Source organism: Hypomesus nipponensis, chromosome 7 (assembly GCF_054491055.1).
Source record: "Hypomesus nipponensis isolate SF chromosome 7, ASM5449105v1, whole genome shotgun sequence".
NCBI classification, from domain to species: domain Eukaryota; kingdom Metazoa; phylum Chordata; class Actinopteri; order Osmeriformes; family Osmeridae; genus Hypomesus; species Hypomesus nipponensis.
In genome coordinates this window covers 12,078,255-12,103,622 of record NC_140367.1, presented here as the reverse complement: position 1 = coordinate 12,103,622, position 25,368 = coordinate 12,078,255, and the positions used below count along the sequence as shown (strand labels likewise).

At 51.2% G+C, this 25,368-nt stretch overlaps 2 protein-coding genes across 4 annotated transcripts in view; one reads left to right on the top strand and one right to left on the bottom strand.

Moving 5' to 3' along the window:
* Positions 1–10,072, top strand: part of ano2b (anoctamin 2b) — a 40,926-nt gene extending 30,854 nt beyond the window's left edge. Inside the window, exons 22-26 of the mRNA XM_084702040.1 lie at positions 3,249–3,401; positions 3,763–3,815; positions 5,134–5,315; positions 8,408–8,513; positions 8,879–10,072. Of these exons, the coding sequence (XP_084558166.1) occupies positions 3,249–3,401; positions 3,763–3,815; positions 5,134–5,315; positions 8,408–8,513; positions 8,879–9,256 (872 nt within the window). The 3' untranslated portion in view covers positions 9,257–10,072. The remainder of the gene's footprint in view (positions 1–3,248; positions 3,402–3,762; positions 3,816–5,133; positions 5,316–8,407; positions 8,514–8,878) is intronic.
* Positions 10,073–13,899: 3,827 nt separating this feature from the next.
* LOC146276828 (uncharacterized) lies at positions 13,900–18,896 on the bottom strand. 3 transcript variants are annotated; one of them, XM_084701790.1, is made up of 6 exons: positions 18,790–18,896; positions 18,417–18,459; positions 17,969–18,097; positions 17,771–17,899; positions 15,456–15,551; positions 13,900–15,084 (listed from the first exon to the last, which is right to left on the bottom strand). In XM_084701790.1, exons 2-6 carry the CDS (start codon positions 18,456–18,458, stop codon positions 14,995–14,997), a joined length of 486 nt encoding a protein of 161 aa, XP_084557916.1. In that variant the 5' UTR covers position 18,459; positions 18,790–18,896; the 3' UTR covers positions 13,900–14,994. The 3 variants fall into 3 exon arrangements, with proteins under 3 accessions (XP_084557916.1, XP_084557919.1, XP_084557917.1); XM_084701793.1 differs by having other exon boundaries at positions 17,771–17,839; positions 18,790–18,888; XM_084701791.1 differs by having other exon boundaries at positions 18,417–18,462; positions 18,790–18,861.
* Positions 18,897–25,368: the final 6,472 nt, after the last annotated feature.

Genomic DNA, 25,368 nt, shown 5'->3' with positions numbered 1-25,368 from the left:
GGCGGTTGTTGTCTTCTACATGAGCATGGTAACATTCTCTCGTTAGTCAGCTGGCATTGTGGGCCTTTGTTTTGCTAGCTAGCAGTTCCAGAAGGCGCAAATCAGGTGTTACAGGTTCGAAATGACCAGGGGGGTATTCCAGGTAGCGGGTTTAACAAACTCTGAGATCAACCCTGTTACTCTAACATGGGTGACCCCTAGAATTCGGTTCCAGAAAAGCTGATATGAATTTGTTAACTCAACTCGGAGTACGTCAACTCAGAGTTAAGCGCGGGCATGAGAACTATTAAAAGCCAACACCATTGGAGCTCTGATACTAAGATCCACCATGGCACCAGGCGACAAAAAAACGTTGTCCTACTTCACCACACTTCTGATATACTTTTTTTTCGTGTTTATGGTCAATCTGAGCACATATTCTGGAAAAAAGCAACACAGCCGTAGCAGCGTATACAATTGGAGTGCCGAGTAATACAATTTCAATTATTTGTATCATTGCCCAAAAGCATTTGGTCAATTCTGAGTGCACATCCACGGCGTGTAACACTAGCGATGAAGGTCCAAGGCTGAGAATGTTGCTGAAATAAATTACAGATTGTGACGGGAGAAACGGTAATGTTAACTTTGGTATTCATCAGGGAATTAAAGGACATCAAATTGCAGTCTTAAAATCGTCTCCCAGCGTATAACTAAGCAAATTGAATTTTGTTTGAGATCGCTCGGCTGAACCAGGATATGATATGCCGTGTCTGCCAAAGCTATCAGGCTCATAAAGTGGGAGGGGATCGGTAGAAACGCAGAGTTTGGCATTGAAAACCTGCTAGCGAGCAGGTTAGTTTCACAGAGTAAGTTACCATGGAAACTTCCCAAAAGGTTTTGTTACCTCTCTTTCTGGAACCTGGAACTTGGAGTATGTCTCTTTTCAGGGTTAAACAATTCAAAGTTTTCACTAAACCCGCTACCTGGAATACCCCCCAGGTGTCTGTCAGTTGTTATAGTTGTCAAAAAAAAAAAAAAAACATTTCAAGCAGCAGTTTCAATGCAGTAAAAAAAAAAAAGCAAGAGTTGTTTTGAAGTGGGGTCATGTCAGACCTTCAAAGGAACTGCCGAAACTTTCTCAGAATCACCTCGGAACAGCTGGATTGTGGGACAACTGCAGGACAGTTGAAACTGACGATGAAACCATGGGAACGGGCAAGACTGCGTGCTCTTGTGTGGCTCTGGAGGGAACCTTGTTTGGCCTCGAAAGGCTCTGCTCTGTCAGGCGAGGGTGGACAATGACGGCGGGAGGGGGGCCGAGAGAAGAGGAGGAGAAAGTCGTGAACATGATAACGCAAAAAGGTCAAATGAAGGAGGTGGGAAGGAGTTGGAGAAGGGGGGGGGGGGGAGAGAGAAGAGAACTGAAGAGAGGAGGGAGGGAGAAGGAAAGAGAGGGAGGGATCTAAAGTCAAAAGGAGTCGCCTCTTCACCTCAGGGCAGCGTCAAGAATGCCAAGCATCTCAGGAGAGAAAGAGAGAGAGAGAGAGACGGGGTGAGAGGGAGAATGCGGCAGAAGTCGCGAAGGTCACGGTGGGCGCAAGGACAGGAGGATCGTCGCGGCTCGTCCCCTCTTAACGCGCGCGCCCTCGCTGTCCATAATCCCCCCGCCCCCCCCCCCGCCCTTCCTGAGGCGTGTCAATCGTAGCCTGCCCGGGCTGGAAACCCCCCCCCCCCCCCCCCCCCCTCTGTTCCCACCCGGCTTCAGTTTCCCAGCATCCTCCCCAAAGCTGACAAACATCACCCTTGTCTCCTGACACCGACGATACCCCCCCCTCCCACCCCCCTCCCCCCCCCCACCACCACCCCAGCTCCCACACCCCAAGGCTCTGTGTTGCATCACACTGGCTGCCTCACACGCCCCTAGCTGGCAATCAGCGTGATCCAGTTTGGTGTGACACGGCCGAGGGCTCCTGGCACCAAAAGGCTCGATTATGAGTTTGTCCAACCCGTGAACAAGACGAGGTTCTGTTCCTGGTTATCTAATCACTCGGATTCGGGGGGGGCATGTGTGGCCCTGCCCTCACACGCACGCACACGCACTTATTCCTTATATGTGGTTAGGGTTAGTACACGAGTGTGCCTCGATGCCGATTCAGATGTGCGCGTGATTGTGTGTTTGTGGAGATGTAGACGTGTGTGTGTGTTCCGTTGTGCGTGCGTGGATGCATGTTGAGTGCGCAGCCTTAAAAGGCAGATGGGAAGATCTGGGTTGTAAGCTGTGTGTGTGTGTGTGTGTGTGCGTAAGCCCACGGCCTGCTGGGAAATCTTCAACCCCAGACTGGAGGGAGGGGTGGGTAGGTACGGCTGTGATTCACAACATGAGGCCTGGCTATCTGGACCGGACACACACACACACACACACACGTACCAACAAGATTGGACACACACGTACACTGTAGACAGTGAACTGCATGTCAAGATATGCAGGTCATTTTCCCCGTGTGTACAGCCTCGTAGATATCCATCTATCCACACACAAACACACACATGCTCACACACTCCATTGGAGATGCTTTTATACACACGCCCCCCCCCCCCCCCACACACACACACACACACAGAGGAGCATGCATGTAAGTTGCCTGTGCTTACCGCAAAGGAGATTTCCATCTCCCACGTGTCCGACCAAGACCCCCTCCACAAATAGATCATATCTAATATAGATGTGGGAAAAGTGCATGCAGACAGAATCCCACATGGGTACTGGGTCACTAGCCAGGGGTTGTTTCCGACGTGGAGGGATTTGAGTTACCACGTCTTCGGATATCTCGTTTCGATTAAGCTCATTGGTTTTAACGACAAGCAGGAAGTTTGTCCAAGTCCTCCGGTGGCTGTTTCCTCTCTGGACAGGAAGTCTCGTGTCCCAGCGGTTTGGAACAGCAAGTATCCTCTCCTGCCTTACGTTTAACATCAGCCCTAAACATACCTTAACTAAAATGGCTAAAACGATAGTCACAACAATGGACTGAGATTGTTCATATTCATTGTAGTATGTCACAAATGTAAAAGGGACGTTAGACCTCGTGGTGTTGCCTGGATGGTGATGTGTGCAGTCGAGACACGTTTGTCCTGTTCTGGATCTACTGCGGCCTCCTGTTGGTGTGTGTGTGTGTGTGTGTGTGTTGTTGACATGGCAGGTCGCGCCAACAGGACGTGTGCCGTTCATTTCCGAGGGTCATCTAGGTGTGTGTGTGTGTGTCTTCCTGCAGTAATCCAGTTTGGGTTCGTGTCTCTGTTCGTGGCCTCCTTCCCCCTGGCTCCTCTGTTTGCCTTGCTCAACAACGTCATCGAGATACGCCTGGACGCCAAGAAGTTTGTCACAGAGCTGCGCCGTCCGGACGCCGTGCGCACCAAAGACATCGGTACACACGCGCACACACGCAAACGCCCGCACGCACACACACACCTTCACCTTTGCTCTGTTTGCGAGTTTGTCAACTCACACCTGCCTGCAACCTTGCGTTCACACACTTACACACACACACACACATACGTACCACACACACACACACACACACAATGAGATAGTGTTTGGGTACTGTGCCCCGTGCTTTTTGCAGCCTGTACTTAACCCAAGGCTTGTGTTGCTGATAAATGCCTGTGTGATATTGCTTTGTAGAAGCCCTAATGCAGACCATGTGACTTCTTTATTTAGCGATACTGTTTTGCTACAAGGCCTCACACATCTCTTGCACTTTCTCTGTTTTTATTTTTCTTCTACAGGAGTCTGGTTCAACATTCTGAGTGGCATGGGCAAATTCTCAGTCATTATAAATGTAAGTCTTCCTAAACATGGTTTGATTGAATCAGACCCCACACTATGTGCATATGTATTGAATACACACACACACATTAAAACAGGGAGACTTTACATTTAGTCATTTAGCGGACGCTCTTATCCAGAGCGACTTACAGTAAGTACAGGGACATTCCCCCGAGGCAAGTAGGGGGAAGTACATTGCCCATGGACTCAACGTCAGGAATCAAACCAAAAACCTTCTGATTAATACCCCGACTCCCTAACCGCTCAGCCATCCGACCCCAATTAGAGACTTGGCACTACGCCAGTCTTTAGAGAGAGAGCGTTTGGAGGAAACACACCCAGTTATGGCTAGTTTACAACTTTACACATCCCATTGTCAGGGACGTTATACACACATACACACACACACACACACACACACATGTATCTCGGTGGCCTCATCCGGCAATAGATAATACACAGCCAGCAAATGATGTCATGTCTCTTGTTGCTTTGAACTGGCTCATTCCCCGGGTTCGTGTGAAGTCCCAGCAGATAATGTCAGATATTATTGACAAAACCAACGGACGGGTCTCGTCTCCTGAGTTCTTCTGGGGGAAGCTTGTTTTCTTGCTGTGGTCAGCCCTAAGCCCCAGAGCAACACAGTGGTTTAGTGGTTACGACCCGGGCCGACTCGCCTGAGCCTCGCTCCGTTTACTTTAATAGAAAGCAGATTTGTATTGAAATGGGAAAGAACAAGTGAGATATCACGCCAGCTATTAGATGTGGGCACGCGGAGACACCCGGAACTCTCCGAGCAAGCTACGATACTACTTCTTAATGTAAAGAGACGCAATAAAGCAACATCGTCTTCGCCCTATGACCAAACCACAGCCGTGACCAATCGATGGTCTCCATTCAAATATTGGTTTGGGCAATAAATGACGTTGGGTAATAAATTGCTGCTGAAGGGGTAGTTTGGGAGGAGCAGCTCTCCTGTCATGCCCCGCTCCTCCTGATGGACTCCCCTAACTTGGGTAACTTCCTCCTGACACACCTGTAACCTGGGTAACCTGACACACCTCCTGCCGACACATCCGTAACCTGGGTGACCTTCTGTCTCAGTGTTTTTGACCGGTTACCAGTGTGCTAACAAGCTAAGCTAATCCTTCACTTCCTCTTTTGTTTCCATCGCTCTTTCAATACCTATTTTCCCTCTCTCTCTCTCTCTCTCTCTCTCTCTCTCTCTCTCTCTCTCTCTCTCTCTCTCTCTCTCTCTCTCTCTCTCTCTCTCTCTCTCTCTCTCACCCCCCTCTCTCCTCCCCCCCCCCCCCCCCCGCCCCCCCACCCAGGCATTTGTGATCTCGTTCACCTCGGACCTCATCCCCAGACTGGTGTACCAGTACATGTACAGTTCCAATGGCTCCATGTACGGCTTCATCGACCACACGCTGTCCTACTTCAACGTCAGCAACTTCCGCCCGGGCACCATGCCCCTGTCCTCCAGCTACCCCCGCGACGTCACGCTCTGCAGGTGGGCACTCAGAAACACACACACACACACATACACACACAGACATGGACGGAAACACGGCTTAAACATGCCTTTCTCCTGTACCCGCCTTACGCACCCAAAGCAGCGGCGGTGCTTTGGGTGCGTTGGAACTTCCCAGGCCGTGACGAGGTCCCCATCGAGCGACCCCGCCACTAGCTAAGCACACCCCACGGCCCACAGTCACCACGATTACATAAGAGCAGGCCAAGACAAGAACACAGAAAGCTCCCTTTGTGTTCGTGTTCCAAGCCGCCATGTCATAGACGGTCAAAGGAACCAAAAAATGTGTCCTCAAAGCGTGAAATCTCCTTTGCCGCCAAAACGAAATGAATGAAGCACAATTGTTGCATGTATGAAAAGCTTTTATTGAGGGGTGGTGTTGAGGGTGATGGGGGGTGTTCAGAAAGCACAGCTTACACTCTGGGGGGTGTGGGTTTCGGGGTTTGCGGCGTTACCAACTTGGGACAGACAAGACTCCAACCCCCTTTTCCCTCCAGGCTTTCATTCGTAATATCTCCGAAACTCTGACGTTGCGACATGGCCACCGGGCCAATGGTCGGACAGAAGGAGACGCTGTTCTGTAAGCCCCCCCTCTTATCTTCCTAGTCCTACTGTGTGATGGAGTTGGAATGACTCAAGTCCCGGAGTCATTTTGTTTTGGAACTGACGTTTGGCTCAGGGAGATTACTCCCTCTCAATCAGGTTTACAAAACCGCCTTGTCATGCTCGTCATTATTCTGATATCCCTCACTCCCGTAATCTTTGGACATTGCTGACCCCTTCAATGACTGCACTGTGTCGTCTAGTTTGTTTTGAAACTCTAATTTTGCAACAACAACAAAAATACACCAATGAGAGTGGCCTTTTTGAACCAAACAGGAAGCACAGAGGTGACTGGGGGTAGCTGGAGGAAGCCCGACAAAGTCTGGTTTATAAAGGGAGAGATATGATTGACTGAAAACCAGGAAGGAGATGTTGTGTTTTCTCCCAAGACTGTCCGTGGTTCAGCGACAAGCTCCTGCAGCATGCTTGTGTGTCCCTGATTCCCTTTTGGGTTAAATAAGCTTTTAGTCCAGCACCTTTCTCACCAACTGTGTAGTATATTGTGTGTACGTGTGTGTGACCAGTTCTGTGCTTTTATTTCTGTGCAGCAAAGTGGACAAGAGGACGCTGAAGGGCGTTGTTGTTAATTGGAATGTAGGTTCCTCTATCTTTGCCTGTCAGATCGGAAGGAGAGAGGAGGCAGAAACATAAACAAGAGGGAGAGAGAGACAGACGGGGTCAGAAGGAGAGAGAGAAAAAGAGGGAGAGAGAGACAGACGGGGTCAGTAGGAGAGAGAGACAAAGAGAGAGAGAGAGAGACAGACGGGGTCAGTAAGAGAAAGAGACAAAGAGGGAGTGAGAGACAGACGGGGTCAGTAGGAGAGAGAGACAAAGAGAGAGAGAGACAGACGGGGTCAGTAAGAGAGAGAGACAAAGAGGGAGAGAGAGACAGACGGGGTCAGAAGGAGAGAGAGACAAAGAGGGAGAGAGAGACAGACGGGGTCAGTAAGAGAGAGAGACAAAGAGGGAGAGAGAGACAGACGGGGTCAGAAGGAGAGAGAGACAAAGAGAGAGAGAGACAGACGGGGTGAGCCTTGAGACTGTTGAAAGCTTGAAAGCTGGGCCCAGCAGGTGTCACAAGCACTGCTATCTCTCTCTCTATCCAGGGGCCCGGTCCAAAACAACCACAGACTGAGGAGGAAGTGGGGGGGGGGGGCTGTTAGCCTCCTTCCCCTGATATCTGGGATGGACAGTGTTCTTTGGCTGCGTGTGTGTGTGTGTGTGTGTGAGTGAGTGAGTGAGTGAGTGTATGTGTGCTGGAGATGGACTGGGAATGGGCTGACCCTTGTTTGTTTGCAAATTTGTGCTTGGTTCCCTCGAGAGACAAGTGGCAGCAGGATATTCTAAATAAGTCCCCCCCTAACTCCCCCCCCCCCTCCTGCCCTGCCCCCTCCCCTCCCCCACACACGCGCGCACTCACTTGCCGTCTCTCACAATGTTCTCATTTAGAGGAAGTATTAAAGAAATTGAATTAATCTCCCGGCCCGGCGCATAGATCTCCCTGCTTTGGCTCTGGTATTATGATAACCAAACATGGAGCCCAGCCTCAGGAACGACGCAGCGCGGAGAGATGGTCAGGACGGAGAGGAGAACCTAGCCCCACTCTCACACATTCCTCCATGACTCTATATGGACATGGAATCAAACACCAGAAAAAAGGCCAAGCTCTTCTCCCGACCCACCGTCCCCCCCCCCCCCCCCGTCCCCCCTGCCCTTTCGGCCCAAACTTGTGTTGTTTTCCCCCCTTAATTCAATACAGCCAATCAAAAAAGATTGGGAGGTTCCAAGGAGGGCTTAGATACGGACACAGATTGGAGGGGACTGGCGGAGCCTGCCCTCTCCTCCTTCTTCTCATCACGTTTTTATACCTTTTGACCCCTGCTGTCACTTGTCGTCAGGGCATTAGAGGAGTTGTAGTCTTTGGCCCGCTAATCCGTCTGCTGTTGTTCTGCTGCTTTCCAGGAGAGCCTGGGTGAGAGCCCCTGTATTTGTACTCTCTTGAGAAGGTGTCCTTAGAAAACACCACATGGAGAGGGAGAGAGAGAGGGAGAGAGGGGGGGAGAGAGAGAGAGGGAGAGAGGGAGAGAGAGAGGGAGAGAGAGAGAGAGAGAGAGAGAGAGAGAGAGAGAGGGAGGGAGAGGGAGGGAGAGAGAGAGGGAGAGAGGGAGAGAGGGAGAGAGGGAGAGAGGGAGAGAGAGAGATAGTGGGAGAGAGAGAGAGACATGTTCCAATCACCAACAGCAGTTCCACGCCCCCGTTCCTCGCCTCCCCCCTTCGCCACCTTCCCCTTCCTTTCCTGGCCGTCGACCAAGGCCTTCGTTCATATGTGAACAATCCCGCCCAAATCCTCAGCCGTGCCAAGTACCCCTGACCGGGGACAACTTCAACTCTTAACCGGGTGCTCGGCGTTTGCTGGACCTGCCGTGCGTGGGTTTGAAGTGCGTGTTCTTGTTGTCGTCCTCGCCCAGGTATAAGGACTACAGGGAGCCCCCTTGGTCTCCAGACCCCTACCACTTCTCCAAACAGTACTGGTGTGTCCTGGCTGCCAGACTGGCCTTCGTCATCATCTTCCAGGTAGCGACATCCACAGCCCTCTATCTTCCTGGTGCCCTGTTCCCCCCGCATCCATAAGCAGTGCGATGGTTTATCTCATGCGTACAGACATAACTCTTGTGTGGTGTTCTGCTTTGCGGGTCCTATCGTTACAATGTTATGATAGTATATATATATATATATCACCAAGACCAGACAGGAGACTGCTGCCACCCTCCCCTGTGAACTCCTAAAATGAAGCCAAGGACTTCATCTACCATGATGCACAGCCTGAGTTTGTCCTTCAACCCCTCTCTCCTTCCCCTTCCATTTGCGCCCACCCGCCCGCTCTCCCCTACCCTACCCTACCCTATCCTCCCTCCCCACCCCCAACCCCTTCCCTCCAGAACCTGGTGATGTTCCTGAGCATGCTGGTAGCCTGGGTGATCCCCGACGTGCCTAAGGACATCAGCGAGCAGCTGAAGCGCGAGAAGACCCTCCTGGTGGACGTGTTCCTGCGCGAGGAGAAGGAGAAGTTCCTGCTCCTGCAGAGCCTCTTCGCCAAGGACCCGCTGCGCCCCCGCCCGCCCGCCCCCAGGGGGCCCCTGGACCCGCTGCGCTGCCGCACCCTGCCCCCTGTCTTCGCCCAGGGTCGGCCCCCGGGCGTGGCAGACGGAGACGGGGTCCCGCGGGCGCGGGGCCGGGCGGCGAGCTTCAGCCAGTTCAGCCGGCAGCCGTCCCCTCAGGAGGAGGTGCCGAACGGCGGCAAACACACGGCCGTGTGACGCGGCGCCGTGCCAGGACACGTGTTGTGGCGTGCGCGTGTGTGTGTGTGTGAGCCGCGTGCGTGGATGGGAGGCTGTCGCCCTCGTGCGGGTGCGTGTGCGTGTGTGTGTATACGGCGGGTGCGCTTCGCAATCCGACGGCAGACGTCGTAGCTCAGTCGGACCAAACGTCGACGGCCCTCATCGTCAGTGGAGGACTTCTTGGGACCGTCTTTTGGCGAATCGAGACCTAGTTTCATGCGTGTATTATCCTGTATCCTGTGAATGCGCACGTAACGGATCTTCAACAAGTGGATTTAAGTCACTCCATCTGTGCGATTGCATTGATTCGTTTTTGGGACTGACTTTGGAGCACGCAAGCTTCACTCCGTGCAGAAGCAATAATTCCTCTGGAATAGACCAGATAGACTCAGACAGACGTCTGGGCGGGTTGATGGACATACCCCTTCCACTGTACACTGTGAACTGAATAGAGAGGACCAGGGGGGAGAGGGGGGGTTTTCTGACACTTTTTAGGACTGGTCTTCTTAGGACTCATTTTCCCATCAGCCCCTCTGTGGATCGAACCGTGTGGCTTCCTGGTCCATCCTAGCTTGCTCTACCATCTGTCCACTTCCCGACACGGCTCCACCAAACCTTTTAACTAGCATTCATTCTCTCAGGTAACTCCATTATCTTAGTCCGCTCATTCTGAATGTTCCAGAACATTGGGCGAATTAGAGCGAATGACTCGCACACATCAATAAGCAAATCTATATTCAATCAGTATGTAAAGTAGAGGCTAAGCAATATTGTAAAATGGAAATGTACTGTGCAAAAATGGTAGACATAAAATCAAATGTGTGCTGAGTGCTTTTGTGATGTTGGTTTGACACCATTTCAGTGTGGCTCATAGCCAAAGCACCGAGATATTTTTCTTTAGGTGAGTTGTCTTTTGTGTTGACATCACATGCCACAACTGACCTCAATGAAGGGCGGAACGAGGTGAGGAGAATGGGAGGTGAGGGAGGGGTTCTCCTGGGGGGGTGGGGGGATTCTTGGTTTGGTTCGGTGCCTTCCTCTGTCTCCAACACCACCAGGATGACTCTCTCTGTTAGTCCACAGTCAACTGAGAAAGCTCTTCTCCAAGAGTAGAGAATAGGGCATGTTTTTTTTTTTTTTGGGGGGGGGGGGGCATTGGTGCTATGGTGTTGTTCAACAAGCACTACTATTCCTCTGTGAAGTTATTGAAGGGAAATAATATTTAGTCTGTATTACATGAGGTTTGATAGTCTGGTCTGGTGAGTGTCTATGCAGTCAAACCACGCAAAATGAGATAGAAGTGCCCATTTCGAACAGGTTGCAAGTAGTCGCCGTGGCAACCTGACATCCCACCTCTGTCACGCCTTTTTCGAGCAAAATGTGAACGTTCTCCATCGATGCTCTTGTTTTACTATCTTCTTCATCCGTCCTGATGTACAGGAGCAGATTTTGATCTTTTTTCACTCCGGAAGGGGGGGGGGGGTCGGGGGGGGGAAGGGGGAGGGCTGGGGCTCTCATCTGTCAAGCGTACAATCTGATCTGTGCTTTACTCTGGACTCCTCCTATAAGAGGATTACAGTACATTGCCATACAATGAGTGGTATCCTGTGCACTCGTCATGGCGCAATCCTGCTCTCGGGGGACAAAAAGCGCATCAATATTTGCGTCTCTCCGGGCTTACAGGGAGTAAGGACTTGGTTTGAAGTTAAGCAGATCAGACGCGCTCGAACGACAGCCTGCTCCATTTGGCTTTTGGACCGTCCTTCCTCTCTCTCTCTCTCTCTCTCTCTCTCTCTCTCTCTCTCTCTCTCTCTCTCTCTCTCTCTCTCTCTCTCTCTCTCTGTCTCTCTCTCTCTCTCTCTCTCTCTCTGTCTCTCCCTCTCCCTCTCCCTCGTTCTCTCCCTCTTTACACTCCACCTCTCTTGCCCTCTTTGCCGCAGCACGGCAGTGTCGTCCCTCTATGTGACCTTTGACACCCGTATAGTGTAAGCGTGCTTGATGAAAAGGGAGAGGCTTAGTGTGTGTTTGTCTGCGTACGAGTACGGCCCTGGGATCTGTGTGTGTGTGTGTTAGTGTGAGCTCTGTGGTCGATTTAGGCAGGGTCTGTGAAAGACAATGTCTACAACACGTCTCATGTCGACGACAGAGCCACAGTGAATGTTTGAAGAGGGTCATCCATCCTCGCCCCCCCGCTCCTCCCGAATCCGTGAGCGCTGTCGTTTGGCGACGCTCCCCTTTTCATCTCCCTGATGTGGCGATGACATGCCAGCGAGCCTCCTCTAATCTCCTCCTGTCAGCGCCGAACTCACCGGTCTGAACCCAGCCCTCTCTGCCTCGTCAGCCCTCTCTGCCTGGTTGGGGGGGGGGGGGGGGAAGAACAGAGGCTCTACGGCAGGGGTGTTTGATCCCGGTGCTCGGGGTTCGCTGTCCTGCGGCGCGTCTTCATGCTGCTCCAGCACACCCGCTTCAAACGAATGGGTCGTCGTCGAGTTCGGCAAAAGCCCCGATCACGGCCGTTCCTTTGCGTGGTGGCGGTCAGAGCGTGGCGGGAGGAAGGAAGAGGTCGAAGGGAAGGCACAGGAGGATGGGGGGGAGGAGGACGATGATGCTCGGGACTGGAAGAAGGGAGTCAAAGTTGATCCGGGGCTAGGAGGAGCTGAGTATGAGGAAGGAGGAAGGAGGGGCCTGTGATGAGGTGATGGGAGGCGGGCAGGGTTCGTGGGTGAGAGAGACACCGTGTCACACACACACACACACACACACGGTGTGCTCGTCCCTCTGGGCCTTCCATGGCTGGGTCAGACACCGGGCATATCAGCCGTTAATGGATCCAGACCCCTCTATGGCGGAAGCAGAGCAGTTTGGGTTGAGGAGTAGCAGGGGAAGGCAGGGAAGGAGGGATGGCAGACAGCAGAGGGAGCGAGAGTGGAAGGGCGACGGGGTCGAGGAAACTAGACACGAGTAAGAAACAGACAGGAAGGAAAGGGAGGTGGGGGGGGGGGCGTTGGGGGTGGAGGGGGGGGAAGAGGAGGAAAGACGACGTCACACCATGTCGGGGCCCGTGAAAAATGAGGTCGCGAGCGACGCGCGGACGACATTCTGCCTTCGCCGTGCAGCATTGTAGCTTGGCGCTATCACTGACCCCCTAATGAAACGCTGCGGACGTGGGACTTTTGAATTATGGAACGCGTACACGAGAGTTATTTCATAATGAACGCTGTGCTGTGTGGCACATGTTGACTGAGGCCGAGCAGCGAAGACTGATATTGTACCGCTCCAACTCCCAGCAGCTACAGTCACAGGCTGTTGTTTCACATGGTGTCATGTGTTGGCTGCACCCCTGCATTCCCTCCCTGTGTGTGTGTGTGTGTGTGTTTGTGTGTGAGAGCTTGTGATAGATAAGTGAGAGAAAAAGTGTGAGAGAGTGTGCGAAAGAAAGAGAGCTCTTTCCCCTGTGCGTTTTGAGTGTGTGTGTGTGTGTTTAAGCTCTGCCTTTGGCGGATTCCAGAGCCGCCTCAACAAAACCTTGAGATGACCTGAGTTGTCTCAGGTGATTTTCATTATGTTTCTTTGAGTTCCTCAGACAAACCTGCTTCCATTACTGCGGGAGTGAAGGAGGGAGGAGGAGGGAGGGGGAAGCGAGAGGCTCAAGGAAAGAGAAGGGTTCACATAAAGCACAGGAATGGTAGAAACAGTGGAGACAAAACACTCTTGACGAAACACTTCCGCTCGTGCTTTTATTCAGCAGTCACAACATCAACGATGCACTTTCTAGCTGTAGAGTTCGTATTTTAACACAAGGTGGGCTTTAAATAAAGTTCTGTTTGATATGGCACAAAAGAATATCCTATCTACAGCTCGCAGTGTCACGACAGTATGAGGGCTTTTGGGGCTGGCGTTCGGGGCACGAGACGGGGGGGGGGGGGGTTAGCCGGAGGGCCAAGATAGCCTCTGCTGACGTTGACATGGGTCATACCGAGAGAGAGGTTGCACATTGGATGGGAGGCAGAGATGAAGGGGGGATCGAGGGTCGAGCGACGGGGGACGGAAAGGACAGCGCACCACGTCTCCTGCCCCGAGGAGACAGACACGCCGGGAATACGAGCCGACCGTCTCTCCTTCCTCCCTCCCTGGTCTCTCATGACAAACCTGCACCACTGGAGACACCTGTTTCTCCCTGTTTCTTTCTCACCCCCCCCCCCCCCCCCCGTCTCTTTGTCTCTCCGCCCCCCGCCCGCCCCCTCCCGTTCTTGTCTCTGTCAACGTCTCCACAGCCTGATGAGAGACCACGCCGCAAGATGAATCATTTGCGCTCTCCTTTTTCGACATGGCTACTCTTTCTGTCTCTCCAAGACTGCCTAGAGGCGCGCCTTTCAGTGTATGCACGCACACACACACACACACACACACACATACAAACACACACACAGGGCTTAGATGAGCACACACGCCCTACTCCGTCCATGGCACATCTGTGTAAATAAATCCGCCTTCCAGAGTTCCCGCTCCCCCCCCCCCGCTCCCCTCCTACACAAACACACACCTGGCACCTGTGCCCCTCCCTCTACACACGCACAGCCGTCCAACCCTCCCACTACAGCCACTCCATATCCCACCTTCCCTACGCCCCCGCGCTCACAGCCGCGTCCCTCCACTCGCTGAGATTTAGCCTCGCCAAGGAAACATGCAGGTTCAGCCGAAGCCTCCCCCTTGTCCGCCTGTCTCTCAGGGTCCACAGCCATTCCGCCGTCTTCCGCCACAGACTTACCCTAGATGGCCACGCCGAGCCTTCTGAACCTCCTCATCTTGTTTTGACAATCACACTTCTCCTCATTTTGATTTGTGCATGGCGTACGTGGCGGCATGGCGGATCCCCAAACTCCCCAAATCGTGACTCGCATTCACGAGGGCCACACGCACCTTCTTAAATCCCCCTCGAGTCAATATTCCTGGACGTTGCCGGGATTCCTGAAGCTTCTCTCTGTGGGTAGGAGGGTTCTGCCAGTTTCATGAGAGAACTGTCTGGAGTTTTTAACAGATGATGAAGCGCCTGGCTAATGGGTGATTCAGTTGGTTCCCGCGGAGACTATGCGAGGCGAGGCTAGCTGAATGAGCTCTGTGTTAGCTTGGTGCTAAATTAACCATTGACACCATGCGGGTATTTTTGAACAACTGCAGTTGAAATAGTCACCCACGATTGGAGCAATCCAGTCAAGCACAACTATGAATCACGAGATGGCCGTGACGAAGACCAAGTGACAAAGATCAACCTCAGTTTACTGATTGGGGAGTCCATAAAATGACCTGAATCCAAAAACGGTGTAAGCTTAAATGAACTAAGAATATGTGCTTGAAAGGTCAGGCTGATTGACCAGGCTTTGAGACCGCAGTGCTGGGTAGGGTGAATTCGGGTAATCTGGGATTTTTTGGGTTGCATGCCTTTTCTCATCGGAGCTTCCTGATTTACTAGTGCCCTGACCCTTTCTGTAACACCACACCAATCACGTTTCGTGATTTCAGTCACATACCATCCATGCTAAACCTAGAGTCAAAGTTCTGTGGACTCGACATTGTCATAGCAGGGAAGAAAACGCTCGGGAGTTCAGGTGTTCCACGTTACCCATTGTCCCAGATGACCCAAATTCACCCTACGGGTTAGACAGAGCGGCCCGTATCGTGAGTGAGTGAGAAGAAAACGATGAGATGGTTGGGTAGGTCTACATCCTGGTGAGCAGCTGGTCCACAGCATCACAGTTAGACTCTGGTTCCAGACCCAGCTCCTCTACCAGAACCTTCCTCTGGAACTCCTGAGAAGACAAGCACCCCACAGTCTGGCTGTTCTTCCTGCTTGATAATGTCCTATGTCCTAATAACTTCAATTTCACATGAATAGAAAGTCCAACTTCACTGAATTTGGTATACAGTAAGATGAAGAATGATACGATGCAGAAAGTACATTTAAACCATTCTTAGGGGACGTCTGGAGAAAAGAGCTTGAAACCAACCTCTCTTTGATCACTGTCAGTAACGCGATTATTCAAGACAGTGGGATACTACTTCGGAATGTTGAATTGATAAATAAACCTCGAGTGAAATCTTTGGACTGTCCTGAGTTCAAGATCTTGTTCATTTTCATATTCCCTGTGTGTGTGTGTGTGTGTGTGCGCGCATTCCTTACCCTGAACTTCCTCAGCCGTGCCAGTCGGTCTTGGAGGGCCTGTTCTTGTGTGGACGTCAGCTCTGCTATGTGGGTTCTCCACTGCTGCTCCTTCTCCTGCTCGACCCCCCCCCCCCACACACACACACACACACACACAGCATTTAATCCGCTGTCTGTCTCCCTGATAGACACCGACTCAGATTAAACCAAAACGTTGACCCCCCTAGCATCTCATGACGGTAACACTGCCAATGGACTAGAACCTTCCGCTTCGAAAGTCACACACGTCCAAATCCCAACAATTACAACCTCCAGTCTGAGCATCAAGCAGATGAGATCAGAGATGAATAAGCGTTCTATTATTTCCAGATTAACAGCTAAGCAGGCCATGAACTTGACAAGCCTCATGTTCTGTATGCAAATCCTCAAGCTTACTCTGTGTGGGAATGCTGGTTATCAACGCGGCACCAAACAGGAAACCATCTTGCTTGAGCTAATCAGGTCAAACCAGACCCATATGTATATACTGTATAGAGCCAATCCCCTAGAACCATGGAGAGGCCCGGTCAACGTAAAGAGTAAAGAGTCTCTGATCTCGGATCCTTTTAGCTTCTCAGAATCAAAGTTCTAAGTCGCGGTGAAGGGACTGATCCATCTGTGCCTGGATCAGTTTGGACATTCCTTTGTGTTCTGCCCCTGCGCCCCTCGCTGGGCCTAGGTGGATGGGAGAGACGGCTGTGAAAAACCACAGGGCTGCTGTTCCTCTGCAGAGCACCGGCAGAACTCTCCCCTGACCCCTGAGGAGGGAGACATGGAGTGGGCTGGGCTTGACCTTTGACCCTCAAGAGTTACAGGGCTGAGAAGGGCCTTCAGGGATAGTCGTGTTTCCTGCCTGGTGTGTGTGTGCGCGTTCAACTCCTGCGAGAGGGAACGCGGATCCCCACTCTCCCCCATGTGGGGACCGTTCAATCGGAAGAGATCCTATGTAATCCATCCCAAACATGTCCTGGCACCTTGCCTTTCCGCGCCCCAACCCCGCCTGGCCCCACCGCCCTCCCTCCCGCACACACAAAGTGTCCACAGACATTCGAATCCCCCCCCCCCCCCCGCCCCCCCAACACACACACGAACACACGTGCGGCAAGAGGGGGACCGCTGCCTGTTGAAGCGGCTTCATTTATTTTGCTTGGGATGTCTGTGATGGACGATGATGGCTTCAGATGCGATACACATGAGCACCAAGGCCGACCACTCTCAACAGGCGCTGGCTGTCATCAATTACGGGGGCGCGGCCTTTCATGTGGCCCTGCGTGTGTGTGCGAGAGAAAGCGCGCGCGCGCGCGAGTGTGTCAGGGGAGACTGAGTATGCGGGGAGAAAGGAGGAAGCAGATGCTGGAAAGAAAGTTTACTGTCAGTCTCGAGCACGCCGCATTAGCCTCGCTGACGCATGTGGGGGCTGCGAGTCGAAGCTGTGGCCGTTTCCTCCGCGATTACACGCTCGCAACGCCAGGCCAGAACAGCCAGCCCATTCTTCTCCCCTGGAAAACGGCAAAAAAACAAAACAAACACCATTCCCCTTGAGAGACTGCGATTAAAATGTTTCCGATTCAACTGCTGGGCGTGGTAGAATAACACGGATGAACGCGCGTCTGTGTGTCAGTCAGGTTCGATAGAGTGGGGCGAGGCGGCTCAGCGGCGACAGAGGTGGTCGCCGCGGTGGAGGCCCGCTGTCACGTCGGATGGCATCGCCCAGGCGTGTCACCGCGGAGGAAAGGTCCACCAGCGGGAGCAACCGGCGCGTCCTTCGTTGACCTCACACTCTCCTGTCAGGGACGAGCTGAGACGGCTGCTCTCTGCTCACACAGCTGCCCCGTTGGATGCTGCGTGCGCGTGTGTGTGTGTGTGTGTGTGGGCCTTGCTGACCCCTCTGGCCTGTGTGTGTGTGTCTGTGTGTGGAGGTGTGTGTGTGTGCTCTAACCCTTGAGTAGGGGAGTAGGGGGCTCGATACATTTCGCAACCACAAGTGTTCCTAGCCCCCCCTCCCCCCCATCCCCTTTACAGGGGTGTGTCTGCCATGACTTCAGCAGCGATTATGGCTGTCACTCTGGGCCTTGAGGCTGGATGTGAAACGGCAGTCTCGATAGAAGAATGTGTTTGCTCAGGGACGAGACCAGACATCGTCGCCGCAATCAAGCTCACTTACAGCAGTTTGGGTCGTGAGCACAAGTGGTGGCCTTGGATTGACTTGTGAGGAAACGAAAGCGCTAATATGCTCCATGCATCGCATGCATACCGTGGGTAGTGTGTGTGTGTGCACATGAGGGCTTGCCTACCCTCTTGCTTTCCTCCAGCTCTCGCTGTCTCTCCTGCTCCTGCCGCTCTCGCTCCTGCCGCCGACGGACCTGCCCCACACGCGGGAAGTTACATGCAGGAAGTTGTCCGACGCAAGGGGGAAGGGATGCCTGTCGACCGCAGGTGGTGGTCACTGGGGATTGGAAGGCGTATTCGGGTGGGTAAAGACAGACACTCACCCTCTCCTCTCGCCTGTCCTTCCACTCGCTCTCCAGAGGGTTTGGCTCCTCCGGCATCGCCGGACGCTCTGTTCTCCTCGTCGATGCCAGAAATGCGTAGTCCTCCTCTTTACACATCTCTCTCATGGACTGCACACCGGGAGAGAGCTGTTAGCCTTGCTACCCGAGGGAGAGCTGCTTTGCGACTATAGGCTTGGTTGATTCACGATTGACATCTTGCCGAATCATTGGTTGGATTGATTGGATTCAGTATCCTCCTTTCCTACTCCTTGAAAATGCCCAGACTGGATCAGGAACACGGACTTACATCTACCACTTCTACGGCACACTTGCTACAGTTCCAAACACATTTGACCCTCATCAAAAAAAGACATGCAGGAACAAATTGATATTGTGGAGGGGATTGTCGTGTACAAAGAAAACATATTTGAAGCCGGCGAAAGCGTACCTTTGACATGGTAATGTTCTGGAATCTCTTCCCATGGGCCATGCTGCTTGTGAAGGTCACAACGACGATAATAAAAGATTCAGAATCAACTCCTTTTCGCAATACTCATGGCCACAATAAGCTATAATCTTTATATGACCTACATGGCATCAACAAAACATCTTTTAAAATGACTCTATGCAAATATCCCAGAGAAACAGTTTCTGACATTTGCAGAGGGTAACGTGCCGAACTTAAACAATTCAAGCGCCATCCAGACAATGACGTGACAACAGCTGCATATTAGCCTCCAAACATAGATACCAAACCAACTTCAAACATCCACGTCTTTACCACGGCAGATGCTCTCTCCTCAGCCCCCTGCTTTACTCACCCAACACAGAGGACCAGGTCACCTGGCCAGCCTCACCCCGGGTGTGGAAAGTCTCTCCGGGTGTCCGTCTCCCTCCTCAGCCTCGCCCGCCCGCGGGGCTCCGTCCCTTTAACGGCGCGCTCGGTCAGATGCCGCTGACGCGCCGTGGCCCGTCCCATGGCACGTGTCCCGCACGCCTGTCATTTCAGCGCAGGGCCGAGAGAAGTGGAGCGCTGCTGCTAATAAAGAGCCAGCCGTGCCAGGGGGGGGAGGTGGGGGGGGGGGGGGGGGTGGGTGGGGGTGGGATGTGTGGCCCGGGCTGAGATGTTCCTGCTCTGGGTGAGGTCATGGGTCATCGCTCAGGGTCAGCCCGAAGGAGGAGGGGGGGAAACATTAGGGTTGTGACCCAAAACAACCTATGCTTGATTTTTGGGTGCAAAACGAATCAGTCATTGATTTGCTGTTTGTGCTTTTGTTGGTGTTAGGCCTATGAAGCCGAGGATTTCGTTGTATTTAAGGCTGGGGTTGTCCTCGACAATTCACTCAATGCACAGTATATGGCAGTGACGTGTGAGTTGTCTTCTAGATTAAGTCCAATTCAACTCAAATGTGCAACTGTAGTGGCATTTCATTTCAGTAGGAAACAGAGCTCTAGAGTTTTTCATTGGTCCTAGTAGTCCAGAATCCAGATGAATGGCTCAAGATCCAAACTCTGACCCTGTCCTATGACCTTCAGTGTATGCTGAAGTCCTCAAGTTCTGCCCTCACCATACAGGTCATCATCAATGCACAGACTAGAGGGCTGTGCCTATGAGTCTGTCGTCAGAACGGAACAGGTTGTTTACAGATTAATGAGGGGAGTCAGGTGGCTGAGCGGTTAGGGAATCGGGCTAGTAATCAGAAGGTTGCCAGATCGATTCCCGGCCGTGCCAACTGACGTTGTGTCCTTGGGCAAGGCACTTCACCCTACTTGCCTCGGGGGGAATGTCCCTGTACTTACTGTAAGTCGCTCTGGATAAGAGCGTCTGCTAAATGACAAAAAAATAAAAAAAATAATGAGTTTGCTCTCATGTTGGGGATGTGAATACTACACTGTATACACAGCTACACGTTCCCAGTTAACATCTTGATACTGGCGTTTGCCGTTTTAGGGCTGTACTCTCCAAAGTAAAATGTTTACATGCGTTTTTGTTCTTGGGGATGGGAATGTTAACCTATACCATGCCCTATTTAGTCTTGTGTGTAAGGTCGGTGTTAAGACCATAATCCTTTCCAGAGCAGGTCCAGGTTGTTGAATGATGCCTGGGCCGGTCCCTGTGGGACGTATGGTCGAGTCTGGGGTCAGGGGTGAAAGGTCGGGATCCGATGTTGTGACTGCAGAGGGCAGTGCTGTGAGTCACAGGTGACCCATGATGGACGTCGAGGGCGAACCTTAGAAGGCCGGGGCCAAGATGCGAACCGTGTAGCAGAACATGTGTTTTGTTGAAGCTGGCGTAGATGAGCAACTCAAGGCTGGGAAAGAGGAGGCGTGACTTGTTTTGTTTGCACAACGATTTTCCCAGAAGACATGGTCACTGTACCTGGTTTAGTGTGTTACGTCAAGTCTTCGGAGATCTTCGCAAAACCCAAGGTTCGAGGAATGGCGTGAGAGAGACGAGCAAAAAATAAAGAACAAATGTGTTGTAATCATCCTGATGTTTTTGGAGCCTGGTGCTTGTTTTTGGTTGAGTAGACCTTGCAAGGCTATCTTTACAAGGAGTAAATTTCAACTCTGCCAAGGCTTTTAGTCATTGCTTTTAACAATTTCCTTTGTGCTTAATAGCCTCTAAAAGCCAACTGGCTCAAAAACTGCTAAATATTTACAAGGTCAAATAAGCATAATAGTAGCTTTAAAGATGCTATAAAGTGGATTTGAAAATGAGTTTTAAGTTCATCACACCACAGAAGTGAATATGCTGTTAACTACCATCCATATTCGAATGGAAAAAAAACACTGACAAGTATGTTCAATTAGGTTTTGAAATTGTAAGAAAAACAGCCAGTCTTCTCTGCTTGATACTGGGAAGGGGGGGGGGGGGCTGAAGCTCTGCCCCCTCAAATGTATTGAATTTAGCAACAACAGCAACACTAGCTAAATCAATTACAGATATCAGAACAGACCTACCTGCAGTCTCTGAGTGTTTTATGTATTAATTACTTTGTCTTTGCATCGTACCAGCTGAGTAACAGAATGCAGGTTTTATAAACCGTCTGTAATCTGACGGAGGTGGATCGCTGTAAAGTACATAGGTCAGGTTTTTGCCCCACCTATACAAAACGGAAAATAATCTGTTCAACGGCCTAACTCCACATTTCAGTGCGCAACGTTTATACGCTTTGCAAATGCTTTTTCAGAAACTCGATTTCATATATAATGTAGGCCTACCGAGAAGCGAATGACGGAATTTGCTTCACAGCATCTTTAATTGCTTTTTAATTGTTTCTGCGGCAGCTATGACCAGTTCTCATGTACCGTTAGTTACCACTGACATACAGCGTTAATGTATAGGCTTAGTTGGTAACCTGTTTTGGATGAGAATGTTATGGAATGCCGAATCTGCTGTCCCTTCTGCGACACAGCATGGACTCTTGCAAGCTGCAGCTTTGCAAGGTGTCAGTTGACCTGAAACAACTCTCTGCTAGATCTTCTCAGGAGGGAGCCCTAACAGACTTTCAGTCTTAAGGATGAGTCTTAACTCCTCTAAGATCGGCATTGCAAGAGGCTTACGTCCTCATTAACTGTTGTCCGCTGCTATTTCAGGTTCACAGTGGCTGGACACACCACCGTGTTTTTATATGGCTAGCCAAGCAGGAGGGAGGGTGGTCGCATTTAGAACCTGGCAGGTATGAAGAGACTGTGTTTGGACAATCTTCTGACCCCAATCCCCTTGGATGAAACAGTGCACAAGACTGGGGATAAATGAACGTTGGGTCTGGGACTGGCTGCGAGGCGACTACGTTATGGTTGGTGCTGCCCTGGGACAAGACTGCACTGACTGAGTTGAACAAATCTGTCAATAACTACTGTCGAAGGGGAAGTAGGGGGACTATCAAACTGGGACTGGGATGGGACTGGTGTTGTAGCCATGCTGTACCCTGGCCAGGCTGCTCGGGATTTGACCCCAGCTCCTACGAGGACTGAAATAACATTTTCAGAGAATTGTGGGAACTTTCTCTCTCTTTCTCTCTCTCTCATGGGAAATGGGAATATATACCCCCACACTAGGATGCATCGCTGCCAGGTGGGGGGGGGGGGGGGGTGAACACTGTCAGGCTGGTAAGAACAGGCATACTCAGATAAATACTGGGAATAGTTCAGTATAGAAGGCATTCATGGATATTACACAGTGTAAAAACACACATCAGACAGGGTGAGTTATAGAAAACATAGTCACATGTTTATTTGGACATTTCACACAGACAGGCGGCTGTTTCTGGTGGTGGCGTGGGGATGTGGGGGTGGGGGAGGGGGGGTACAGAGTGTCTGTAAGTGCTGCTCTCAGATCAGCGCTCCTTCAAGTGTCAGCGGAGCAGACGGGAGTCCAGGAGGGAGGGGAGGGGGGCGGTTAGGGAAATGGGCAGCGGAGGAGACGCCTCCGGCAAACGAAACAAACGAGCCTCACGTTGGCGGTGCGGGGGGGGGGGGGCGGCACGGGGCCTGGACGAGCCGGTGACACACGGCAGCAACACAGGGCACGGCACTGAACAACAAACACCCACCCGACAGACTGAGAGCCTGACTTTGATGGAGAAAAATTGAGAGCTGCTCTTGTCACATTTCGTATTTGTGGTCTTGCACAGCCTGGAGCGAGAGGGGAGGGGAGACGAGGGGAAAACGGTAGTTACACAAGAATCTTTTTGATTTTCCTTAAAGTGTGTATGTGTGTGTGTGTGTTTTGGCACGTTCTTGGACTTTTTTCAAATAGCTTGGAACATGGGTAGCAGAATGAAAAGCAAAAGTCCTTGCCTGTTTTATGTGCATTGGTTTCAGCAGCAACAATGGCAGTTAACAGGACAACAGCAGGACTTATCAACACTAATATCCAATAATAAAGGGAAACATAACAACTTCATAAATCACAACAGTATTTCCATACTGCAGAACACAGGCCCGTTGTAGAGTTGAGGTCCATTTCATATTTCGAGGAGTCTTTAGGAGTTCCTTGTAGTTCTTTGAGTTTTGTAGAGGCAATTTCTGCCACAACAAGTCCGTATGGGTTCTGCAAAAATATCTGTGGTTCCTTGTCGTGTGCCTTCCAGATCTCAGGCCTGTCCTTGTGCATGAATGCATGTTGCAGAAAAAGGCATTGCGGTCAAGTCTATAGAGAAACTGTGTGTGTGTGTGAACCTGTCTCCCACTCAAGTCATATTGCCGTTCATCAGCCCATAGAAACATCCTTTGTATGGATCTTCGAGAACACCCTACATACTAAGCTGTGATTACGACACACACACACACACACACACACACACACACACACAGTAGAGTGGGTGGTCAGCGTGTCAGATCTCTCCCAGCTGTTATCACGGAGGAACAGAGCAAAGATGGTCTTACACCCCCTCAGGAGCCCCACCTGTCAATCATTCTCTGTTAAGAACATTCTCATTTCCTTCCCTATGTCCTCTAACCCCCGAGGTCCTAAAGCCCACAATTTACACTCCTCCTTCGGCTGCCTATACAAACGCTTCATTATCTGCCTGTACAAAGTCTATGTTTCGGGTCTTATAGCTCTCTAGCGATGCCAAGGACAACACGAACAAGTATAGCGCTTAAAATCCTACTGGGTTTCCCGATTCTGTGAAGTGTCTTGATGTAGAGAATCTGTGGTGTTGTCCTGTCTTTTTGCCTGTGTGGAATATGTGCTCTGTGTTGATATTCCCATTTAAAGAAATGTTCCACATTTAGTATGTGAGGGGTCGTATTTTGAGAACTTTTTTTGGGGGGGGGCTGTTGAAAGTCTCAAATTCTATGGTATGCGGGTACCTTTTTAGTGTTTCTTGTTGATCTGGATCAGCTTATCTCAATGCCACCAGTGTGACTGACAGGTGCCAAATCTAGAGTTTAACTGTGAGCTTCAGCCAGACTCAGCCTGTCTCCTGAACACTGACAACTCCTGCCCTGTAAATCCTCCTCTGGCTTGTCGTCTGAATACCACGAATAGCTTTGGGCTGTGGCGGCCATATTGGATTCCCCATCTCTGCACGCACAACTCCCCACATTCCTGCAGATCTCCCATTGATGTCAATAACGGATTTAAACAGAACTCTTTAGCTCCTGCATATATTTCTCAAGTTACGATTTAGTGACCTTCCCACAATCCTGTTCCCACCCTGTTCACTTATGGGTTTGTCTATGTTGGAGCGCAGGTTTACCTAGCCAATGGAAAAACAAGACCTGCCTTATTCTAGTGTCCCCAGCTGAAGAGATTGCTATCTCCTCCCCTCAACCTGCCAATAAGTAAGCCCTCTTAGAGGGCAGATTACCCCCTAAAATCCCAGCTCTGCACGTATGTACATCTCCTCAAGGCAGCTTTGCCTCAACGTAAGACTGCTATGTCATTACCCATGGCACGTTCTGCCCTCAGTCAGTTTGCAGCTAAACAAATACCATGTCTACCATGTCAAACGGAGGATTGTTCGAAGAACGAGCACGTGTCCTACATTTCTCTCACACACACGGGTGTTTGGAGTGTGTGTGTGTGTGTGTGTGGGGGGGGCTGGAGAGAGATGCAGTCGCGGAAAGAGGGTGGGGTTAATGAATGCTCAACAAAGGGGGGCTAATTGGTCAGAGATGATAGCCAACGGGTCACACCATAGAGCAGAAGTTGGGTAAAGGTTGCACAATGGGTATCAGTCCTACTATTGGCTCACCGGTGGCTTAAAATGGCCGCCGTGAAGCCTGGAGCTTTACAATGGGTTTCAGTTGAGACCTCAATGGTCAAATATGGCTCCTTAACCAAACCTCTGTTCCACCGTCTGTCTCTTTAAGGTCTAGGCTGTTTCACATCAACAGGCAGGTCCTTTGCTCTCACGCCAACACACTGCCATTGTTAATACTTTGGAATCTGGGAGAGAACAATCCTCCCCAATCTTCACACCCAGTCATGGGTTCAGCCTTTTTTCAGCTTCTCTGGTCATTCTCTTTTTTGGGGGGGGGGGGATTTGGGATATAATGGGTTTCACTTTTTGTGGTATGTCCTAGTTCAGTAGATCCTCCTGAATAATAATAGCACCTCCACTGTTTTGCCCCTAGTTTAACAAGTTTCCACTCGCCCCTGGGGTCTCTGGTTAAATGACTGCTGTCTAGGTTGGACTGTATCCCTGCCCTTCACCTTCACACAAATGACATGAAAGTGTTCTGCAAATGGAATGACTTGTGTAGATCTCAGATTGGATCTGGGTCTATTTCTGTCCCCAAAAACCTGGTCACGGTCAAATTCCCCCATCGAAAGGCCATGCAGTTCCTGTGTGGTGTAAGATGCTACGGTTTCAGTCGTTTTGTTTAGTTGATCGAAAAGCCACGGGGCACGTTGCCCTGTTGAAACAGCAAAGCAGAAGGTA